We start from the raw sequence: 22,714 nt of genomic DNA, 5'->3' as shown, positions 1-22,714 counted from the left end.
CACATCTATAGCTTTTATCCACAGAGCTAAAACTTGGGATAGCGTATTTATGTAATGTCCTCATTCTATAGAAATGATAATAAGATGCACAGAACGCGGACTGCACATAAAAACAAACTTTCTAATTCATCAGAAAGACTAAAGCGTCATTTGGAAGAAAACTTTTATTCTTAATCACAGGGTTTCTATAGAAAGTTACAAATTTAATACTCATCCTTCAAGTGTGTTCATTTACACACAGTGCAGGTGATTCATTTGCATAGACTCCGCCCATCTTCACATAATAACACCCTGAACTGAATATTCATTAAGACAAACACAATACATGTACACGGGGGTGGGGGTGGGGGGATAGATAGATAGATAGATAGATAGATAGATAGATAGATAGATAGATAGATAGATAGATAGATAGATAGAGACAGACCGACAGAGAGAGACAATTTGAAAGAGAGACAAACAGAGAGACAAACAGGTATGTAGAGAGAGAGAGAGAGAGAGAGAGAGAGAGAGACACATACAGAGATATAGATAGAGACAAAGTGAAAGAGAAACTAAAGAGACAGACAGATATACATAGATGGAGAGAGAGAGAGAGAGAGAGAGAGAGAGAGAGAGACTGTGAGTTCCATCATCCTAACAGATCAATGTGTTAAATGATATCATTTCCTGCTTCTTGTCAATTCAATTAGACGATGTGAAGTACAATTACAGCTTAGTGTTGCAGCAACTGTGTGAGTGTGAACATGAGCCATCTGCAGTATCAACTCCAAAAGAAAGAGAAAGAGAGAGCGAGAGAGAGAGAGAGAGAGAGAGAGAGAATGCTAGGTTCACTCTCTGTAATAAGAAGTCAGATTGTAATTAAGATAGCCGCCGCTGCAGTGTCACTCTCAGGAAGAGCCACTTTGATGGCCTCTCATTAAACGCTTCATAAAGATGCTATAGAGCTATCATATTCAGATTATAAGAATGAACGCTGGCAGATGTGGACTCTATCAAGGCTTTAAAGGCTGTTCCAACCCTACGACATGACGACAGCGTTCATAACCTAGCATACGAGCAATGTTATTCATGAATAACAGATCGGGTGAAGGTTCGATCATTCACAAAGCGAGTTATAGACTCTGACACAAAGCACCGGCCCTGCAGGCTCACTTTTATGTTAGAGCTTAGAGGAAAGGAACCGGAAAGAACTGGAACTTTCTGACCAATCAGAACTGAGAGGTACTTTTGTTCATTAGATCTGTTATGATGATATTTCTGCTTGTACTAAAACCACAGGTGAAGAAAACACATGGCACAAGAACACACACACACACACACACACAGGATCACCCTGACCCGGCTCTCTAGGGTGCCGTAAGCTAGCAGTGATACTAAGAAAACACTTTAAAACTGGGGACCTGATCCTATTTCACTCATTTCTCTACAGGTGTTTCATTCCTCATGACCACACCTCATGACCACACCTCATGACCCACCACAAAACCACACCTCATGACCCACCACAAAACCACACGTCATGACCCACCACAAAACCACACCTCATGATCACACCTCATGACCTTCCTCATGACCCCACCACATAACCACACCTCATGACCACACCTCATGACCTTCCTCATAACCACACCTCATGACCCCACCACATAACCACACCTCATGACCACACCTCATGACCTTCCTCATAACCACACCTCATGACCACATCTCACGGAATTCCTCACAACCTTCCTCCTGACCTTCATCATGACCACACCTCATAACCCCACCTCATGACCAAACTGCATGAACACATCTCATGCACTTCAGGCTCACTTTTACATTACAGCTTAGCGGAAAGGAGCCGGAAAGAACCAGAACTTTCTGACCAATCAGAATCGAGAGGTGCTTTTGTTCATTAGATCTGTTATTATGATATTTCTGGCTGTATTAAAAACACAGGTGAAGAAAACACATGGCACAAGAACACATACACACACACTCCAGCCAGGATCACCCTGACCCGGCTCTCTAAGGTGCCGTAAGCTAGCAGTGATACTAAGAAAGCACTTTAACACTGGGGACCTGATCCTATTTCACTGACTCATTTCTCTACAGGCGTTTCATTCCTATTCCTTTTATTCCTCCTGCTGACTCTAGGGAGGATGGAAAGTGGCAGCGTGGGAGGAATTTCCGGCCAGATGTTGATGGCACCTCCGGTAAACTCGCATCTAAGGCTAGTGCAGACTTCGCAACCTTTTTGTGACATTTTGCGTAGGAGCGCTGCATTTTAACACGGATTACGCGGCTACGGGTTATAGCCTTCAAAAATAAACACAAAAATGTGGCAAAAAAAAAAAATTTACATCTTACTGAGGAAAATGCAAAGGAAAAGAAATTCATTTGGGGTCACAGAAGTTTGAGAACTCCTGCCTTAAAAACAAATAAAATAAAATAAAATAAAACTAAACTCCGCTCTGTACATCGTGAGCAACGATGCGGGATGAGACGTGATGGATGTACAAAACCACAGGCTGATCAATGCTCTGTATTTATCCTGAATAAACATGATGCCTCTCCGAGCACAGCTGCTTTAAACACACACTCAGGAGAAGCTGGGTGTTAAGGTTAATACATTAGCATGCACTTCATAACTGAATTGATTCTTGTCTCCTTTTTCTTCTTCTCCTTCTTCTTCTTCTTCTTCTTCTTCTTCTTCTTCTCTTTTTCACACACAAACTCACACACTCGCCCACAAACTCTCACTCAGCTCCATCCCTAAGAGACTGAGTAAGTGACAGAGGGTGGCCAACATTACACAGCCTCTTTATACAAGCTCTTCATTTACTGCAATCGTTTTCTAACCTCTCTCTCTCTCTCTCTCTCTCTCTCTTTCTCTCTCTCTCTCTCACACACACACACACAGCTATGGCATTTTAATGGTTGAAGAGGCACAACGGTTTCAAAGCCTCTTTGAGAATTCAGCACATCCTCAAGTGCTTGATAATGAAAGGTATAAATGTAGTTTGGAGTCTTTATGCTGAGTCTTTATGTTTTCATGTTCAGAACTGTGTGGAGCATCAAGAAAAAGATTTTCAGAAGGTCTTCAGGTTGTAACTGTCACGCTGTTGATTGATGACAAATTTTTTGTTCTGCTGCCATCCTAAAATTTGAGCATGACCATAGTTCTCCAGTAGATTGTCAGAATACACCTGCCTGCTAACACTGACCATACCCCATGACCTTCCGCATGACCACATCTCATAATCCCACCTCATGACCTACTGCATGACCAAACCTCATCACCACATCTCATGACCTTCCTCCTGACCTTTATCATGACCACACCTCATGAACTTCCTTACGACCACACCTCATCACCACATTTCATGACTTTCCACATGACCACACCTCGTAACCACACCTCATAACCCCACCTCATGACAACATCTAATCATGACCCTCTTCATTACCTTTCTCATGACCAGCCCTCATGATCTCATGGTGTTGCTGATCCCATCCACCTGCTCCTGATGAAACTCTGACCACACCTCCCACGAAACCCATGCATGCCTCCTGTAACTCAAGTGCTTGAGTTTTACAAAATCCTCCTGAAGATTTAGATTTGTTAAAGAAGAACAGACTGTACCATTCAGGCCAGGTATCTGATTTCACTCTTCTCCACACTCGGACAGCTGCCAGGTTTGTGTTGTAAATGAAAAGCCTTACAATGTATTTTTAATGTCTACTAAACCACACCGAGGCACCAAACCTCTGAATTTCCTTATGATGGGGTAATTTTACAGAACTTTCCAGGTGATATGTTTTCTCTGGAGTCTTCTGACTGGCTGATGGTGTAAGAGGTTGTCGGGGTTACGGCATGTGCCCATGTGCACAGGATATAATTGTATTTGCAGCCATTTGGCAAGAGTTAGTGTCAGGAGCAGGATGTTAAGATGAGCTGCAGCTCCACTTTAGTAGAGCGTTAAGAGGGCTCTTCAGACATACTTGTGCTCACACACACACACACATACACACATGTACAGATAGAGAGATCCCAGGCTTAGCAAAAACACATGCAGGGTTACAACATATGCCAACGGCTGAAAGGTTTAATCCTGTATTTCCGTGTCCTCTTCATGGACAGAGCACAAGAAGGTGGACTGAATCTCCGTCAACTTCGGCCAGAGTTTCAGATTTGGAAGAAGCTCCTGGGCTGATTTTAGGAAACACTGATGTAGCCCTTAGCGTGCGATCCTGCCTGAGGAGAATATTCAACGACGGCTTTGTGAATGTAATGCAAATAAAATCTGGCAGGAAGACAGAAATAGGAAGAGTTTTTGTGTGCCTCTGAAGCATTTTGTATGCTTGTGAGGGCTCCAAGATGTGCAGTTGGTTTCCTGGTATGAGAGATAGCGGGCTTTTGCCTCCGTCAGAGACTTGATCTATTACAAAAACAGAACAAAGTGTTCTGCATTCTCTGGAATGGTAGGAAAAAATATAAAGGGCTACAGCAAAGAGAAAGACAAGAATATGGAAACCTTGTAGAAATTGGTACGAAACTATAGCATGGGAGTGTTAATATTTACAGCTATATTTAATGCCACATATCTGTGCAGGATCTTCAAACTTCAGGGACACAAAACACTCTCCGAAACGAACAGAATGGACAGACACAATTTAAAAACACAAATAAAGAAGAAAAAAAACACTAAATAAACCCCATGTGGAAAAAAATCTCATTCAAAGAGCAATAACGACTTCTGACTTTGCTGTGTGTTGCCAGATCTTTTCCCATTAATATTAATGAATAAAACATGCCACTCCCTTCCTTCCTTCCTCTCCCTCTCCAACAGAATCATCTGGGAGTTTTATAGCCCAAGTGAAATTCTGACTGAAATATGAGCAGTACTACACGCTTCATTTCCTTCAAAACAACAAAAGTACTTGCACGGAGGCTCCCGACGTTACAGACGCCGTGCACTTCATTGTTCACCCAGAAGAATGTGGGCTCTGCGTTTTCAAAATGACTTCTTTATTGGACAAAGAAATGTGCATTTCTCCAAAACTTCTCTGCACTTTCTCATCTTTAGCTGTAATTCTGCCGGGAGGGAAAGCTGGCAAATCGTATCGGGAAGCATGAAGAGTCATTTCAAAGCACGCTGTGTTGTTTTTTTTTTGCAGTGCGTTTTAGACACAGTGGCTGAGCAACGGATTTAAAACGAGTCTAAATATTGAACTTCCAATTCAAATATACAGAGTTGCTGTTTTAGCAGGTTCACCTGCTAGCTAACGCTCTGCAGATGTACATTTACTCACTGCAGCCCATCTGTCATCCTTCACAACGTACTATCACTACTCTACGCCGTCCATCAAACAGCCTTTGCAGCTGGAGACACAGGAAGAGGCGTGGCTTTAGCAATGTCAGTTGGAGTAATGTGTCATCTGCATAAGCCATCTTAAAAGCTTAGTTGTAAAGGGTTAAGAAGTTCTGTACTATCCAACAGATGTCAAAACATGAGACTGAGCACCACACTGGAGTGTCCACTCACCTGGTGGTCTAGCTAATAAGGTTGTCCTTCACACCTTCCTGGACCACAGTATCGTATCCTAAGTTGGTGCTTTTCCACACAAGATGTGAAGATCACTGACTGACTAACCGATACATTACCAGGCACCATCAGTGCTGTATGATGTAACAGTATGTAACAGCAATGTGCCATTTTTGTCAGATGATTCGAATAAATTAAAGCGCAATCGGATCGGTCAGCAAAAAAAAAAAGGCAAGCAATAAAAGATTAGCTCGACACCTTATTCAGCTGGAGACTGCTCATTCATTCCAGAGCTGCCCACAGAAAGCCCCAAGGCCATCAACCTTGCCCCCTCCTGAGAAAACAGTACTTAAATAGAATCCGCAGAGCTGCTGAAGTTAATCGAATGATAATGCTAAGACCCCCCCCCCCCCCCCCAAAAAAAAAAAAACACAGACATTTGGTTTCCATCAAAGAGAAAAGTCATAACTGACTTTGATTAGCCGTAAAAAAAAAATTAAAAAAAACTTTTAATTATAGACTCTAAAAAGACAAGAGGGACTTAACAACATGGAAATGCTTTTCTTGTCATTGACGAAGGTAGAAGAAAAGCGATTTGCCTCCCTCCCTCCCACCCTCCCTCTCTCTCTCTCTCTCTCTCTCTCTCAGTGAAGTCAGAAATATTAAGCAGAGTCAGGATTTGCTGTATGTTTTCTTGTTACACAACTATGCTGGTGATATTTACCTAAAGACTACACAACCCTCCGCATTTCAAACACATTTTCTCAGCTGATTATTGATAGAGCCATTATTTAAGATAACAGACTAACAAAACTTAATGATGTAGCCATTATTTGCCTGTAATAAGTTGTCTCCGCTGTTTAGTCGTATAACAAATGTCACCCGTATGCACACTAAGTCGTCTGGAAAAGAACAAGAAAGGAGAAATTTCATACAATGGAGCTTCCCCTGAGGAAAATAAAGCCAGGGTTCAGAATACAATAAGCCACAACAATTTTATACCTCGCTATCAAAGCTTTTTTTAGTATCTTTGTTCCGCAAATATTACACAAGACGAACGTTTAAGTGTCTTCCGATGTTGTTTTAGAGGGAAAAAGGCTCAAAGTAAACTTCATGCGGTGAAAATCTATCATTATTAAGATCCTGGTTAGAGATTAGATGCAGCTTTCTCTAGAAACTAGCCAAGCAAGTCATCCCGGTGAATCCAGAGCTTTATCCCAGGAACACTGGATGTGAGGTTGGGATAGACTCCAGGGTATTATACACACGTGTTCATGCCTAGGACAAATCTGGAGCCAGACACTGAGAGGTTTTTGAATGGAGTTGGAGTCTGAACAGAGGGAGAAGGTACAGACCTCCAGACAGACAGTAACCATAGCACAGGAACATTTCAGTACCCTGGAGCTGCAGGGCTGTAATGCGACCCGCTATACTGTCCAATCTGTAATTAGTATTTAATTCCACAATAATATTATTAACAGTAATAATACTCTGACACTTTATCGGATCCGGAAGAGAGTAAAAGCCCGACGATCAGGTTTGAGTTTTGATGCAAAGCACATCTTCCAGTTCAAACAACAGACAACATTAAGTATGGAAGCTAATCAAACATTCATGGCTACTGGATGTTATGTTGCATCAGTATTGCTTGGCTCTTGTTTGGAGATCTTGTTAGCTCAAAGGCATTCTGCAAATCTTGCAGCAGACTCTTGATCATTCCAAAGCAATTGGACTGCATGTTTATCACGTCGCGTATACAAACACACCCACGGTATTGCAATGTAGCTTTGAGCTTTCGATAGACAAAACACGCACAGGAGCGACTGCAGTGTGCCATCTGAACAGGCCATGTCAAAAGGCTTGCTTGGCAAAGTTTAAGTAGTTCCACACTCGCTAGAAGCCATCCAGAGCTGTCCAAAAACTGTCTGGCGAGCAGCTGAGTGGGCCAGGTTCTTGGCATGATCCTGGTGTGGGAGTGGTGCAAAATGGATTGGCAGGAGGACGCCAAAGTGAACACCTGTTCTTGCTTTAACAAGGAGCTCGAAACAGTGTGTTTCTGCATTGCTTTTAACCCCTTTTAAATATCATTTCATGACACCAGTCAGCAGTGGATACAGACTGAGCAGAAGCTACCAACAAGTAAAGAACTGCTTTAGCAGTCTGCTTTATTCTTCAGGCTTGGAAAAACAAACAGTAGGTGTTTATTTGGATCTAATCAGTTTTTAGAAGGTCCGTTTTCAGACTGCAGGTGATAGGATGCATAAAAGAAACAACTTGGCTTGTCACCAGTCAAGAAGCTTACTGAAGCTTTGCAAATCTCTATTTTAGGCTAAACAAATGATTGCTACAACTGGCTCGACTGAACAGTGGGGTTTTTTTTAATTTATTTTATTTTCCTTGGCTGAAAGTCTCAGGTAGGTGCGTTGGTATAAGGGTGTGAAAAGTGCAGCTAAATATATTTTACACGAAACATGGTCTGAGAGCGTGACTTTTAAATTAAGGTCTAGAGGTAGTCATGGAAATAAGGTGCGACATGTTAAAGCTGCCAGGTTCTATATACATCTGTGGGCCTAAGTGTGTGAAAGAAAGAAAAATAGAGAGTGTATGTGTTTGTGCTGTAGACACATAGGTGACAAAGATGAAAAAAAGAAAAATAAAACTGTGACTCTGTCGCTGCTATGCTGTGGGGCATTTATTTATTTCTGCTAGCATGGTTTAGCTCCACTTGCCCCCTCAGACAGAACTGTCACCACAAATCAATCAAAGCTTCTCGTGACTGATCACCTGTATAATAAAAACATTTCCATCACAATGGGCAAGGTCTCTTCTAGAGTGACCCCACCCCCATCTACAGGCCACGAGGGAACAGTCAATGGTTTGAAAATGATGAAAATTATGCAAATCATAAGCTCTGGCCTTCACAGTCACCAGATCTGAACAGAACTGAACGTATGGGTGACTTCAAGATACAAGAGAGAGTTACAGAGACCACCACCTTCATCAAAATACCAAGTAAAAAAAAATAACTTTTAAAATAATAGTACTGCAGAATCCATGCCAAGGTTCAATCCAATTCAATTCAATTTTATACGTATAGCGCTTTTAACAATGTCTCAAAGCAGCTTTACAGAACAGAAGAAATATAGTACAAATAGATCCAGATTAATGCTAGACAAAAATTTCAAGATTAATATTAGATTTATATTTCAATTTATTTGGATTAATCCCTAATCCCTAATGAGCAATTCCTGTGGTGAGGAAAAACTCCCTTATATTACTAGATTGCTAAGGTGCGCTGAAGTTGTTCTTTGCTCAACATCTTATTAAGATTGCTTTACTGTTTTTTCCCTTTAAATCATCACCTGTCTTATAGGTTTAAGAGTACACAGCCACTGCTTTATTACATGTCATTTTCACTAAACACAATCCATCTCAGAGTTCCTTCATTGGAAAACTTTCTTAAGAATTCGGATAAAAATTGTCAGCCTGAAGGAAGGTACTGCAATCAGAGAACACCGAAGACCACAAGACGAATATTAAATCAGCAATCTTTTTCTCAAATCTTATTCCTAATTTAAAATGTAAATCTTCGCCTTGCATTTGACCTCACCGAGGTTCTTCATATATCGCTAAAAGTTCAGATAAACGCGAGACCAATTGAAGTATCTAACAAAGGTTCGGTTTGCTCTATTCTCACTAAAACCAGTCTGTCCTTTGAAGCATGACAAAGCTGTGTGTACACACATACACAATTTTGTATCATCTTTACACTTGCGTGAACACACTCTCTGGACCGCTCACTCCACACAACTTTCATGGGTCACCAAATGGTTGACCTACTGAGATGAAGCTTTATTGATTTTTTTTTCCCTGATACCTATAAGAAGCTTAGTGAAGCTTTCAGTATCACACTTTCACCAAGGAGAGAGCTCATTTAATGCACGTATACAGTATCCCACTCCTTCACACGGCCTACAGGAGGTATTGTCTTTTAATAACAAAGTCTGCTCCTGCTTTGAATGGTTTATGTTAGCATGTCTGCGCATAGACTCAAGGGCTTATGCTTTGTTTATGCTGGCTGAGCGTTTGCTTGGCAGCAGACTTTATTTTAGAGATTGATTAGTAATTGTTACATAAAATAAAGAAATAGCATTTGGCTGGTCTCTTTTGTTGACTTATAGCATTTTCACACTTGGCCCAAATTCTCTATAGTAGTATCCAGGGTCAATTTTAATCATTCATTCTTTTTCAGTAAGCGCTTTATCCTGATCAGAGTTGAAGCAGATCCAGAGTCTATCCCAGTGTGCACCGGGCATAGAGTGGGAATGGACCCTGAATGGGCAGCTACACCTAGGAGGATATACCAAACTCCCAGAAGTGCCAGGACTGCAAAAGTGTACAATTATAAAAACACCATTTTTTCCTTTCTCTGATTGGCTTCATCTGTAGAAATTCAACACCTCTGAGAAACCTAGTGCCCCCTGCTGGAAGACGTCTAGCCCAGCAAGCCGTGATCTCCTCCGTGTCCTCCATTCTAGCGGCAGAATGCTCATTGGAGTTGTCAACACTGCCCGCCTTTCTGTAGGACTGGTCAATTAGCCATTATCCCCTACCCGGTTTAGACTTTTCATTGTTCAACAGTCCATTTGAATAATAAATCTATAATCAGTAATAGCTAATTATCAAGAGACGTGTCCACATGTCAACTTGCATACATGATGAGACGCATTCATGGGTGCCATCCCGTGGCCCATAATGATTAGGATAATAAGCAGTGATGACATCGCCTGCAGGATCTAACGGTAATGACGAGTGAAAGCATAATGATGTTAATGACTCTAACACATCATCCCAACAGATCCTGCATCAAGAGACGCTGAATACATTTTCACGGGCTAAATTGTCTTAATTTCTTATAAAACCGGTAGCAACAGTTGTTCGGCTTTCATCATTATTCAACGTTCATATCATGTAGACTGCATCCTTTGTTTTTTTTTTGTTCTTTTAAAGTGTTCGAGAGAGCAGGTAATATCCTTGGGAAGAATTAAAATGCAAATAAACTATAGCAAATACAACAACAAAACATATTTGAGAGCAGATGATTCACTAATCTCACTAAAACATGACAACACATTCAATATAAGCACTTACAATGCTCTAGGATTAAATTCTCCGGTATTATTGATGTCTTCAATTTTTTTGAGTTGGAACTGGTAATTCTACAGATATGTGCGGTGTGCTGTTCCAAAGGCTTTATCAGACTTTTTTTCATCTCTCTGTAAACCACTACTCAAAATCAGTCTCTCACTGCTCTTGGTAAATTGAAATTGAAGATAAAATTCTTCAGGTTCTAGAAAATCCTATAGAAGAAAACAATTTCAGGCCATATAGTAAAGAAACTAAAATAAACCAGGTGATATAAGTTGGGTAAACTATGAAAGTCTTCACAGTAAGCTTATACACCTGCCTAATATTGTGTTGGTGCCCCTTTTGCTGCCAAAACAGCCTGACCTGTCGAGGCACGGACTCCACTAATCCCTGAAGGTGATCTGTGGAATCTGGCACCAAGATGTTAGCAGCAGATCCTTTAAGTCCTGTAAGTTGTGAGGTGGGGCCTCCATCGGACTTGTTTGTCCAGCACATCCCACAGATGCTGGATTGGATTGAGATCTGGGGAACTGGTTGTTGTGTTCATCAAACTATTCCTGAACCATTTTTGCTTTGTGGCACGGCCCATTATCCTGCTGAAAGAGGCCACAACCATCAAGGATTACAGTTTCCATGAAAGGGTGTACATGGTCTGCAACAATGCTTAGGTAGGTGGTACGTGTCAAAGTAACATCCACATGGACCCAAGGTTTCCCAAACTCGCTCAAATCCTTATGCTTGACCATTTTTCCTGCTTCTAACATCAACTTTGAGGACAAAATGTTGACTTGCTGCCTAATATATCCCACCCACTAACAGGTGCCATGATGAGGAGATCATCAGTCTTATTCACTGCTCAGAAGATTATGCCTGACCGCTGCAGTGCAATGCCACAGTGCTGGTGAATTCTGCATTATGACTGTATGGAAGGTAACATCAGCTCTGACCTTAATGTCTCTAAAAAAATATCACAGTTTTACAACAATGGGCTCATTTTACTACATTATTATGTCTATAATAACAGCCAATTCAGAAGGACTTGCCTGGTAAAGCTTTCTGAAGAAATTGATTTAGCATTTATAGAAGGATTAACCAATTATGATTATCTATGATTATCATGGTATGATTACCAATTATTATCTTCAGAACAGAAAAATGAGAGGCTGCTGATTACCAGGAACTAACAAAATAGATATAAAAAAGTGTGGTGGAATGTACTTCCAGTACCCTGAAGTCCACATCTTTTCTACCTTCTAACTCAATGTTCCTATAGTGTACATATAAAGCTTTAACACTATTTATTTACCTTTAATTACTACACTATATCCACATTTCCAGGAGAGAGATTAAAAGACATATTAAAAGATGTACCATTATGGTTTCCACCACATTGACAGGTATAGAATACAGTTTAGTTCTACTTTTTTCCTAAGAGTACATAACATGCCCTAACAGTTGTTATTACCCCAGCAGGAGACAATGGAGCCACAACAGGAAGTCTGTACAAGTCCCTTTAACATCAATTGCAGGATTCTAATTAAAGTGAATGGGGGAATGGCTTCACACTGCTGTGTTCCTTGTGAGAATGACATCAAAACCATAAACTTCACTCTCACTCAAGAACAATTCATCGGAAATGGTCTTGCTGAGAAAACCAAATCAATATGTCACCACCTTCTAGAGGTGAAAAAAAAAGTGTATTGAGCAATGGGGTTTTCAGTGCTACTTTTCCAGAAGGGTCTACAATAAGAACTGGTGAATTAAATCAGCATAAAGATGTTTTGCATGATGACTTAAAATAATTGAACATTTCCAATGACCCAGAAGTAATATCTTCAGGATAAGAGGAGACGTCATGCATTAAACTGCTGCTACACTGTTAATGAGGCTTCATTTCCAGTCACCATCATGGCCGTAACAGAGTATGCAGACAGCATGGTCTGGAAGTCTGTAGTGTTATTCTTTATCTCTCGCTTAGGAGATCTACTTTCCAAAAACAGTATGGAAATAGTCATGTCCTGGCAATGTGGTAGCAGGACGTACTTTACTATGCAAAAAAATGCGCATTCCATCATTACCCACCCAGCAGTGGTGACTGACCTCAGGTCAGTTTGAGCTTTTAAAGTAAACAACATGAGTTTAAGGAAAGAAATGCAACTCTCCTCACAAAAACACTTATATATTGTTTCCTAGAAGAGAATGTTTGTTTTGTACAAGTTTGTACAACAATCAGTTTTTTTGTTATTATGCGACTCAAAGTAACTACCATCTTAGGTCTAGGTCTAGACTTGATTTTAGACTAAAATATTGATCCTGGTTACAGTTTTTGTCACCATAATGACCTGATAGCTGTAAGTGATTGATTGGTGACCTCAAACATTTCTGGCATTGTGCATTTACATTTCTGGCTTAAAATCCCTGTGGAATTTTTTTTACACAACTGTGCAAATGAGGGTTAAGGGCCTAGTTCAGGGGCCCAGCAGTGGCAGCTTAGTGGATCTGGGATTGAAACCCACAACCTTCCAATCATTAGTCCAACACATTAACCACTAACCACATCCCCAACAATAACAAGTTGCATTTGATATTTTGAGAGTTAGATTCGAGAGCTAGCACGTCTCAGTTCAGGAGTTCCCCATGACTCTGTTCTCGGTTCCTTCCTGTTCTGCTGTGATTCTAAATCACAACTGCATCATGTGCAGGGAATCTTTGGTAAATGATTGTGTATAACTTCTTTGCAAAAAACAAGCCCAGGACTCATCAGGCCTGGTTAAATCAGTCGTCTATTAGAATGTCAGGTCAAAATGATAGTATGGACGGCCATGCTGTGTTTTGCTAATGGCGCAATATTCCATGAAAGAGATGTTCGCTAATCAGCAGAGCCACAGTAACCACATCGAGCAGGGTAACATGGTTAAAAACCTAATGTTGCAGAAAGCATTATAGAGAGCATAATAAGCTATTGATTAAATATATTCCAGAGTAAACAGAGTACATCCTTAATTAATAATTTGAATAATTTCATGCCCCCTGCGTTGTCTAGTTTATGTTTATTGGTCTAGCCAGTCATGTGCATATAGACCTATTTGTGATGCAAATGAAGATGGATTATGTTTATAATGTGCTTCTTTAAAGACTTGTCTCAGCAAGGCAAAAAGCCTGAGGTGGACAATATAGGTATAATTATTTAGCACATAATTCTGTGCTGTACTGATAGCATAATTTTCGCTGTCCCGGTATCAGCTTCGGAGCTCCAATCAGTCACACTGCTCCCTGGATCGATTCAGTTTTATTAACAGTACAACAGAGATGATATAAGCCAGTTGTTTAATTTATTCTGTCTTTCATCATAGTCAATTGATTTACACCATAACCTCCAATTTAATTTTACGAGAGATTATAACTTTTTTTTTTTATCCTTTAATTTAGTCTAAAATAAATTTCTTTTGAAATTAGCGAGCCGTTCAAATTAGAAGCAATCTCTTCAACCGAATCTGCTGCTCCTGCTTAGTTTATGACTGAATCTAATCCCCCTCCATGACCCCAACTGTGTGAATAAAATGAAAAAGAGTCAAGGTCATCTTTTTCTCCTGACCACTATCCATGGCCATCACACAGTATCAGGACAGAATGCCCTGGTTGAAAATCACCACTGCCAAAGCTCTTAAAAGTCTGTAAAACTAATGGCCTGGATACTCCCATCTCCTGTACGCTGTGTCAAGTCATTACAGGGTACCAAGTCATTAGCTGATGGTGCACCCATTAATTATGGCTAAAGAGAGATGGGGAGAGGCAGAAGAGAGATGGACCGCATATAGATGGTCAGTACTCAGGGTAGCTTTCTTTTTTTATGCTCTACTGACTCTGCTGCTCAATTCATCCATTCTCTGTCAAAACTTTGCTGAGCATTTAAGGTGTGAAACTAAATGTATCTATTGCTATAGATTAGAGCAATGAAGGAGTGAGAAAAAGGATATCTAGTCAGCAACATGACCAGGAGAATGTGTTCTAATTGCAATCTAGCAGCAAAAATCAGCTGTGAAGCGGACAGCCAATAATCAATAAGCATCGTCTACTGCGTGACCAGCTAAACCAGCACTCAGCAAAGCACACCACCAGAAACCCTGACAAGAAATGCTTACAGGATCTGTGTAGAGCCATTTCCAAACTTAAAAGCACCCTTGAGAAACACTTTTGTGTTAATCAGTATAAACCAGCTGAAACTAGCATGGATAAGCAGCAAAAATAACACTTGCAACAGTCTGTTGCTGGTTTATCAGATCAGAGAGCTAAAGACTTTACGAGAGCACTACTAAGCAGACTAATCCGGAGTAAACCATTCGAGAGCAGTATTAACTTATCAGAACCTATACGCAAGTGCTAAGCAGAATAAACCAGCTTCAGCAAACTGAAACCAGCGTTACGTTCATCAGACAGGTACTAACCAGAATAACAAGCTTCAGCAAGATCAGAACTAACTGAATAAACCAGTGAGCCAGGACCAGCAAGGAGAAGCAGTCCAGCACTAACTAGAATAAATTAGTTTAAATAAGCTGGAGCCAGTATGAATAATACTGGTAGCAATACATAATCGAGAACCAGGACAAGAACTAGCACAAATACAGCAGAATTATTATTGAACTAAAGCCTACTGGTATTGTTAGCAAGTTAGCATGAACTAGATGAATACACTATTTTTCTAACAAAGGGGGAAAAAAACAAAAGAAACAAAAATCAACATTTAATTCTACGGTAAAAGACAAAAAAATCTAAAGGTTGGTTTGGTTTAGACAACTTTTCCTGATCACCTGTTGCAATTTTCTTCCACATGAAAACACATGCAGAGAGTAGCTCAGGCATTCTGTAGACACACATCAGCCAATCACAGGTCACGATATTGATGTTTTTGTTTCTCAAAGAAATTTATCACCTCACTTGGTTCAGTTTCAGAGCCCATGCCACTGTTACAAAACAGCACTAATTGCAGGTTTAGAAATAATTGCTTCCATCATTTACTGCTGAATCTGATGCCAACTTGTCAGAGGAAACACTCAGGAATTAGAACATTAACGCAATTTTCAATGATGCGATCTAAAATTCTTTCAGGTTGTCCGATATGGCATAACAAAGCTATACAAATAATGACATGAAATAAATCAAATAAAACATGAGGTAAAACTAATGAATGTATGTGTAGATATTCCCACTGGTCATGTTTTTGTAGCCATGACGATGAATAAGTAAATATTATAACACTTGCTACAGCAAAAACAATCCACATCAGAGTTACTGATACAATCACAAAGAGTTTTGTTCTTCAACCACAGCAATTTTCTGAAGATTACCTTTCTTCATTAAAGAATAAGATCCCAGTGAATGGTCTGTTACTATAGTAACCATAACATATTAGAGCATCAATTAGTACCTTCTGACCAATCAGAATCGAGAGCTAGCTTAAAAGAACGAAACAAAACAGGAAGAAAGTGATTAGCATTTAGCATGTGAGACTGTTGAATGACCCCACCCCCACCACCACCCCGAAATTCCTCTCTCGTCTCCGGCTGTCTGATTAACTGATATTTCACAGCATGATAAGCAGGGAAGGGGGTTGAGGCTAACATTATGGCAGGCATTGGAAGTGAGGCAGCCAAACACACGCATGGTCGCTTCATGCACAGGGAGTTTCACAGTTGATTGTCCTTGAAAATTAATCAGAATGAAATGACAAAGCTGTGGTGGCCTATCAGAGATCTGAGGCGCACCAGAGCCCGGGTTCCTGAGTGGAATATTTATTTAATGCGCCTTAAGTGGCAACAGATGATATCTGCATTCTATCCAGATAGCGGGGCTTCAAACTGCCGTGGTCAACAAGGCAAGGCGTACAATATGAAATGCAAATGTAGTGGTTTCCAAAGGGCAGGGCACTTGGACACAGACTCCTGTAGTGCTCTAATCTGTGCTGACACATTGGATGTTTTAGCTATTACCATATCCACTGCGACTGCACCCTGATGCTAACGATCATCAAAGGTAGATTCATCTTTCTGAGCGTGGCATGTTCTACATCTGTGTATCAAGGCTGGTTTGAGTCAGCCACGTGTCAAAACTTACACAAAAACAGGCCATTTGAGCTCAAACCCTGGCGTGAAATTCCTAACACTGTGTAGACCATGAAACAACTGCAAGATTTAAAGGAAGAGAAAAAGAAATAAACACTAGCTGTGATGCATTTTTTTTTGTTTTTACATACAGACGTTTCGGGGTGTCTGTGCCGCAGGGAATGTATGCAGAACACAATTTCATTAGACGGCTCTGCAAAGAAATGAGCAAATGGGATTGAATAAAACCAAAAAAGGAGAGGCAGATATATGGCTTGTTTCACTTCATTAGAGAGAAGCGGGTGGGAGGAGAGATATAGACAGTCAAAGACAGAGAGACGGAGAGATGTGTGTTGTGTGTGTGTGTGGGGGGGGGGGGGGGGCAAGGGGGGTTGGATTCAACTGTTTGTTACATTTAAAGTACCCTAGCCGAATCCCGAACCCTTTTGAATATGAAAATGTACCAGACACTGTGAGAAATCAAGCAAAAGAGAGATGGAAAGAGCAGAGGGGGGAAAAAAAGAGCGGAACAGAATAGCATGAGCAGGAGGAGGAGGAGGAGTGAGCAAGTGATGGCGAGAGAGAGATAGAGAGAGAGAGAGAGAGGGAGAGGAGGAAAGCGAGAGAGCTCGGCTGAATTGTGAGTGGCTCACGACACTTAGTGAACAGAAGGTGTTTCTGCATGCACTGGCATTGCACTACTCTGCTGCAAGGGCTCCAGCTCGTCTCTCTCTCTCTCTCTCTCTCTCTCTCTCTCACTCTCATTCTCTTTTTTTCCTTTCTCTCTCTCTCTTTTCTCTCCACAAACCAGCCCTGCCTTTCAGCCTCTATGCCTCAGCATCTCCGCGCAGCAACAGCCTTTTCCTCAACCTACACAAAATGAGCGACTCTCAAAAGAGGGCTCACTGGAAACCTGGCTGAGAGGACGCTGGACTAAAAAGAAAAGAACAACAAAAGAAGAAAGAGAGAAGGAAAAATGCCAGGGCAACTAGCATTCATCTCAGACGACTGCTTATTTCTGAGGAGCTGTCCACCGAGAGAATGATGACCAGTCCGAATGGATACGAGCCATGCAGCTTGCCGACGGCTTCAAGTAACGGACTTTAATTTGCGACGACACTTCAACACAGAGTCGCTTGCACAAAAAATACAGCCGAGGAAAAAAGAGTTTCTGCCTTGACTTCCCCCTCTTTGTGAACGTGTGTGTCTGTTTTTTTTTTTCCATCCTCTCATCTCACTCTAATCAGCGCAGCAGTCACTGCAGAGAAGCAGGAGAGGGAGGACCGTGCTCATGCATGCAGTCTGGGCAGCTTGCATTTCCTGCGAGTGCACTGAATGCCACTTGGATTCCTCCTCTTTCTGGCTCTTTCACGCGAGGAGAACTAAGACATTGTAAGTCTGCCAGATTCTGGTAGCTGCTGAAAAGGAGGGGGGAGGCTACATTTGTACCACACTGGGATCTTTTTTTTTTATATTCACACCTAATTATTGCAGGCACAAAAGGGAGTCGCTGAATAGAGGTTGTCAGCCTCTGGAAAAAAGGGGTGAGTAGGAATCCTGTTTTATGTGATTTAGGAAGAATGCTTTTTCACCCTCGGCTGTCTCTCCTTTCGTTTCCCAATCTAACATGATTGAAGTGACTTGCCGTTTCCCCGTATTGACTCTTTTCTTTTCTGTTCGGCCAGATTTTCTTTCACTTTGAGTAACAAATCACCGTCAGACAAACCACATTAACAGAAAGAAAAATCATCATGCTGCTCAAAATGAGACAAATCTAAAAGAGTCAATGAACTTCTTCTTCACGACACTGCAGGATATTCATGCTAATGGATTTCCTTCTAATTGGCCTGTATTTAAAGTGGACGCTAAGAAAGCCCCCCGGGTTGTTACTGTGCTCTCTGGGCATCCTTTTGAAAATGGTTCCCCTGGTGGGGGGGAGCTGTCCGAGGCTGTGCCGCTGCGACAACAAGCTCCTCTACTGTGAGGGGCTCAACTTGACGGACATTCCCCACAACCTGAGCAGCGCCACCGGCTTGTCCCTGCGGGAGAACAACATCTCCGAGCTGCGTGAGGGGCACTTTGTTGGCCTGTCGCAGCTAACCTGGCTATACTTGGATCATAACAACATTGAATACGTGGAGGAGAGCGCCTTCGAGAGGCTGCGGAGGATTAAAGAACTGGACCTGAGCACCAATCGGATAGAGAGCCTGTCTAATGGAACCTTCAGACCCCTACCCAATCTGCGCATCTTGGATTTATCCTACAACAGACTGCAGTCCCTGGAGCCAGACCTTTTCCATGGGCTTAGGAAGCTTACAAATTTACATTTACGGTACAATGCCCTAAAGTTTGTGCCTGTACGGATCTTCCAGGACTGCAGGAGCATGCAGTTTCTGGATTTGGGCTACAACCAGCTGCAGAGTCTGGCCCGCAACTCATTCGCTGGTCTTTTTAAGCTGACTGAGCTGCACCTGGAGCACAACGAGCTGGTGAAAATCAACCTGGCCCACTTTCCCCGCCTCATCTCGCTGCGCACACTCTACATGCGTAATAACAAGGCCACCATTGTGGTCAGCACCCTAGACTGGACCTGGCACTTCCTGGAAAAGATTGATTTCTCAAACAATGAGATCGAATACATTGAGCCACATGTTTTTGAGAGTGTACCCAACCTCAAGGAGCTCATGCTGGACTCGAATAAGCTGACCTACGTGGACCAGCGCATTCTAGGCTCCTGGACATCCCTGGGCAGTATCACCTTGTCTGGGAATGCATGGGAGTGCAGCCGCAATGTCTGTGCCCTGGCCTCCTGGCTGAGCAGCTTCCAGGGCCAACGTGACAGTGCCTTGCAGTGCGCCAGCCCGGACATGGCCCAAGGCGAGGACATCTTGGATGCTGTTTATGCCTTCCAGCTATGTGAGGACGGGGTCGAGGCCACCACCAAGACCTACACAGCCACTAGAGACCTGGCCCGGGGCTCCATTTTTAAAGGTCCCACCAGGACACCATATGATTTGCAAGACATGGAGGGTGGCGAGGTGGTGACCAACTCCTTCACAGTGACTGCGGCCACCGATGACCTGGAGAGCACCATGCAGATCCACAAGGTAGTGACAGGCACCATGGCACTCATCTTCTCATTCCTGATTGTAGTGCTCATGCTCTATGTGTCTTGGAAGTGTTTCCCAGCTGGCTTGAGGCAGATGAGACAATGCTTCAGCAACCAGCGACGCAAGCAGAAACAAAAGCAGACCATGCAGCAGATGGACACCATGTCCACTACCGAATATTATGTTGACTACAAGCCCAATCACATCGAGGGGGCCCTTGTCATCATCAACGAGTACGGATCCTGCACTTGCCAGCAACAGGCATCTCGGGAGTGTGAGGTGTGACATTTCGGCTGCTGGATATCTTGCAATCACAAATTTTGTTGGATCAATGTACATGGGACATGCTTTTACACTGCATTACACTGTGCTGCTTTCTCAAGGAGGCTTGATGGCACATTTGGGGGAAAAAAATGGGACAAGGCCAAGGATTTACTGCTAATCTTCAAGGCCACAGCGGGTTTTGATGGACCTGGTTTTGGGACTGGTTTACAAGCATGAGTGAGAACCTTTGAGGAATACAGGGACTAATCAAGGTCAAGTTGTGAAGCGTGGATATTTCAGCTTTAATGTGTCTTTCTACTACAGAAGATTTAAAGCTAATGAGGACATTGATGAAAACATGCTTTTTTTTCATTGTGGTATCAAAAATCTAAATGGGTTAAAAAATTCAATGAGACAAGTCTGTGTAAAATATGTTAAAATGCAGAAATGCAAAAGAGTGGGAAATAAAAATACAAGAAGCTCTCATTTCTTTTTGTAAACTATGGAAAAAAGAATCAAGTGTTTAAATAAATAATAATTATAATAATAAAAAAAAGCAATTCACAGTAGTCAGGTCTGGAGATTAGTCGAAGGGTGGCTGGGGAGGACCGGCAAGCTGACGATGTTGTATTTAAACACACAATCTCGTCACAACGTTTTCAAATGTCAAGCCTCAATCTGAAATTCAGAATTCAGATCCCCCCCTCGCTTACTCTCTCTTTCTCTCTCTCTCTCTCTCTCTCTCTCTCTCTCTCTCTCGTTCGATCTGCTTCTCACCGTATGTGAGGGATAATCACTGTGCAAATTTAATGTTAATGTTGTGGTTGCTTTTTGCTCTTTTTTTATCTACTCCCATATCCCTCTCCTTAAAGATTAAGCAAATTAGCCGAGGAAACCAAAAAAGGGACGCATGATGCATTGAGATCAGATGGTGCACCATCTTTTACATGATCAACTCATGATGCTGTTGGGGAAAAATAAAAGAGAACGAGGGTGTTTAAAGGCTCGGACCTATGCTTATTGCCTTCTTGTGCTTGATGGTGGTGAGAAATCAGAGCCAGACAAAAACCAAGCCTTAATATTCAGCCACAAATGAAGAGATGGTTATCCGGCAGATCTACTGTGAATCTTTGAAATAAGAGCCTATTACATATATATATAAAAACAAAAGAAAAAGAGTCCCTTCTTTCCTTCTTTCCTTTGAGGTGTTTGTTGAGTGAATATTGGCAGGCGGTGAAGTGTATCCTGTGGCATTGGCAGATAGACAGAAGAAAGAAGGTGTTTTTTGTGAAAGAAGGTGTAGACTGCTCTCTAGTGTCACAGCACCAGCAGTAGCGAGAGCGAGCCCTTGACGTTTCTTACCTTTAGAATGTGAGATGTTTCTGTGTGTGTGTGTGTGTGTGTGTGTGCGTGCATGTATGTTCAGCTGCAAAGTAAAATCTGGATCATTCAGGACACACAGGATGGTTAGTCTGATCTACCATTATTCCCACGGTAAAGGGACTCGAGATAAAGAGGTCTGAATGTGTGAGCGGTTGTCTTTCTATCTGAGTATGGATGAAGAAATTCATGTTCTAGACTGTTCTTTTGCATGTGTGGCTTGGAAAAAAAAAGAAAAGGAAACTGTGAAGAGATCTCAGCAGGGATTTTTCTAAACCTTTAAAAAACCCCAAACGTCATGAAGATATGATTTGAATCGAACTGTTCTATTTTGACCACTGTATTACACCACAAAGAGCTAAGCCAAAATAAATTCATGAAGTGTATTCCCATTGTTGTATATCATGCAGAAATGCCACGCCTTTTCTTTCCTGATGGATCCGGTCACGATACTTTTATGATTGTTTGCTTTGGTTTTGGGAGGATTTTCACATTCATATGTTATATAAACATGTTTTGAGGTTTCTGATCTATGAGCATAATTGATTATTTCTAAAGAGGTCCGTGTTTAACACACGTAATCCGGCTTTGGGAAAATAAAGGGCTAGCGAGTCTCGGAGTGTGGTTGCAGATGCAGGATGACAGATTGCAAACTACAAGCGAGGAAAGCATTGTTGATGCTCATGATCTTCTTTTCACGCCACTCCATTGATTTCTGAGAAACAATAAGCTCTGAATAACACAATAGCAGCATGGCCCGGCTCCACAAATAACAACAATGGCTAGACGCTGGAGATTTGCAGAGGTCTCTCGTATGCAATTTCACTCATTCTCACTCTGTAATGATGAATATGTATCTACACGTATGATAATCCTGCTCCTTCCCCCTCCCACCCCGCTACTTCTGTCCTATTTTTATTCCCCCTCAGCTTATTTTCTATCAATGTTGCATGGAGCGGTAACTCTGCGGCCAATGTTGGGTTGGCAGTTGTATTGATTTCTCCTCCCTAGATTTCTGAGGGGTCATGAATTTTTGAGGAGGTGGGATGCCGGGGCTGCAGTCGAACCGCATTCTCCACTTCCTGTTTGGTGTAATGAAAAAGCTGAGCTGGAGATTTTGCTTGTGCCGGAGCTTATTTTTCTCTTCTTTAAATCGAAATTGCTGCACTTAAGTGAAGAG

General features: G+C 41.8%; 2 protein-coding genes across 3 annotated transcripts in view; one reads left to right on the top strand and one right to left on the bottom strand.

Moving 5' to 3' along the window:
* The window catches only part of ctnna2 (catenin (cadherin-associated protein), alpha 2), a 342,469-nt gene that overhangs the window by 100,319 nt on the left and 219,436 nt on the right, over nucleotides 1-22,714 (bottom strand). The gene's annotated exons all lie outside the window — the stretch shown is intronic.
* Nucleotides 17,414-22,192, top strand: lrrtm1 (leucine rich repeat transmembrane neuronal 1). The gene is made up of 2 exons (XM_058384691.1): nucleotides 17,414-18,324; nucleotides 18,466-22,192. Exon 2 carries the CDS (start codon nucleotides 18,601-18,603, stop codon nucleotides 20,173-20,175), a length of 1,575 nt encoding a protein of 524 aa, XP_058240674.1. The 5' UTR covers nucleotides 17,414-18,324; nucleotides 18,466-18,600; the 3' UTR covers nucleotides 20,176-22,192.

The sequence above is a fragment of the Hemibagrus wyckioides genome, linkage group LG29 (assembly GCF_019097595.1).
Source record: "Hemibagrus wyckioides isolate EC202008001 linkage group LG29, SWU_Hwy_1.0, whole genome shotgun sequence".
NCBI lineage: Eukaryota > Metazoa > Chordata > Actinopteri > Siluriformes > Bagridae > Hemibagrus > Hemibagrus wyckioides.
This window is presented reverse-complemented; position numbering and strand designations above follow the sequence as displayed.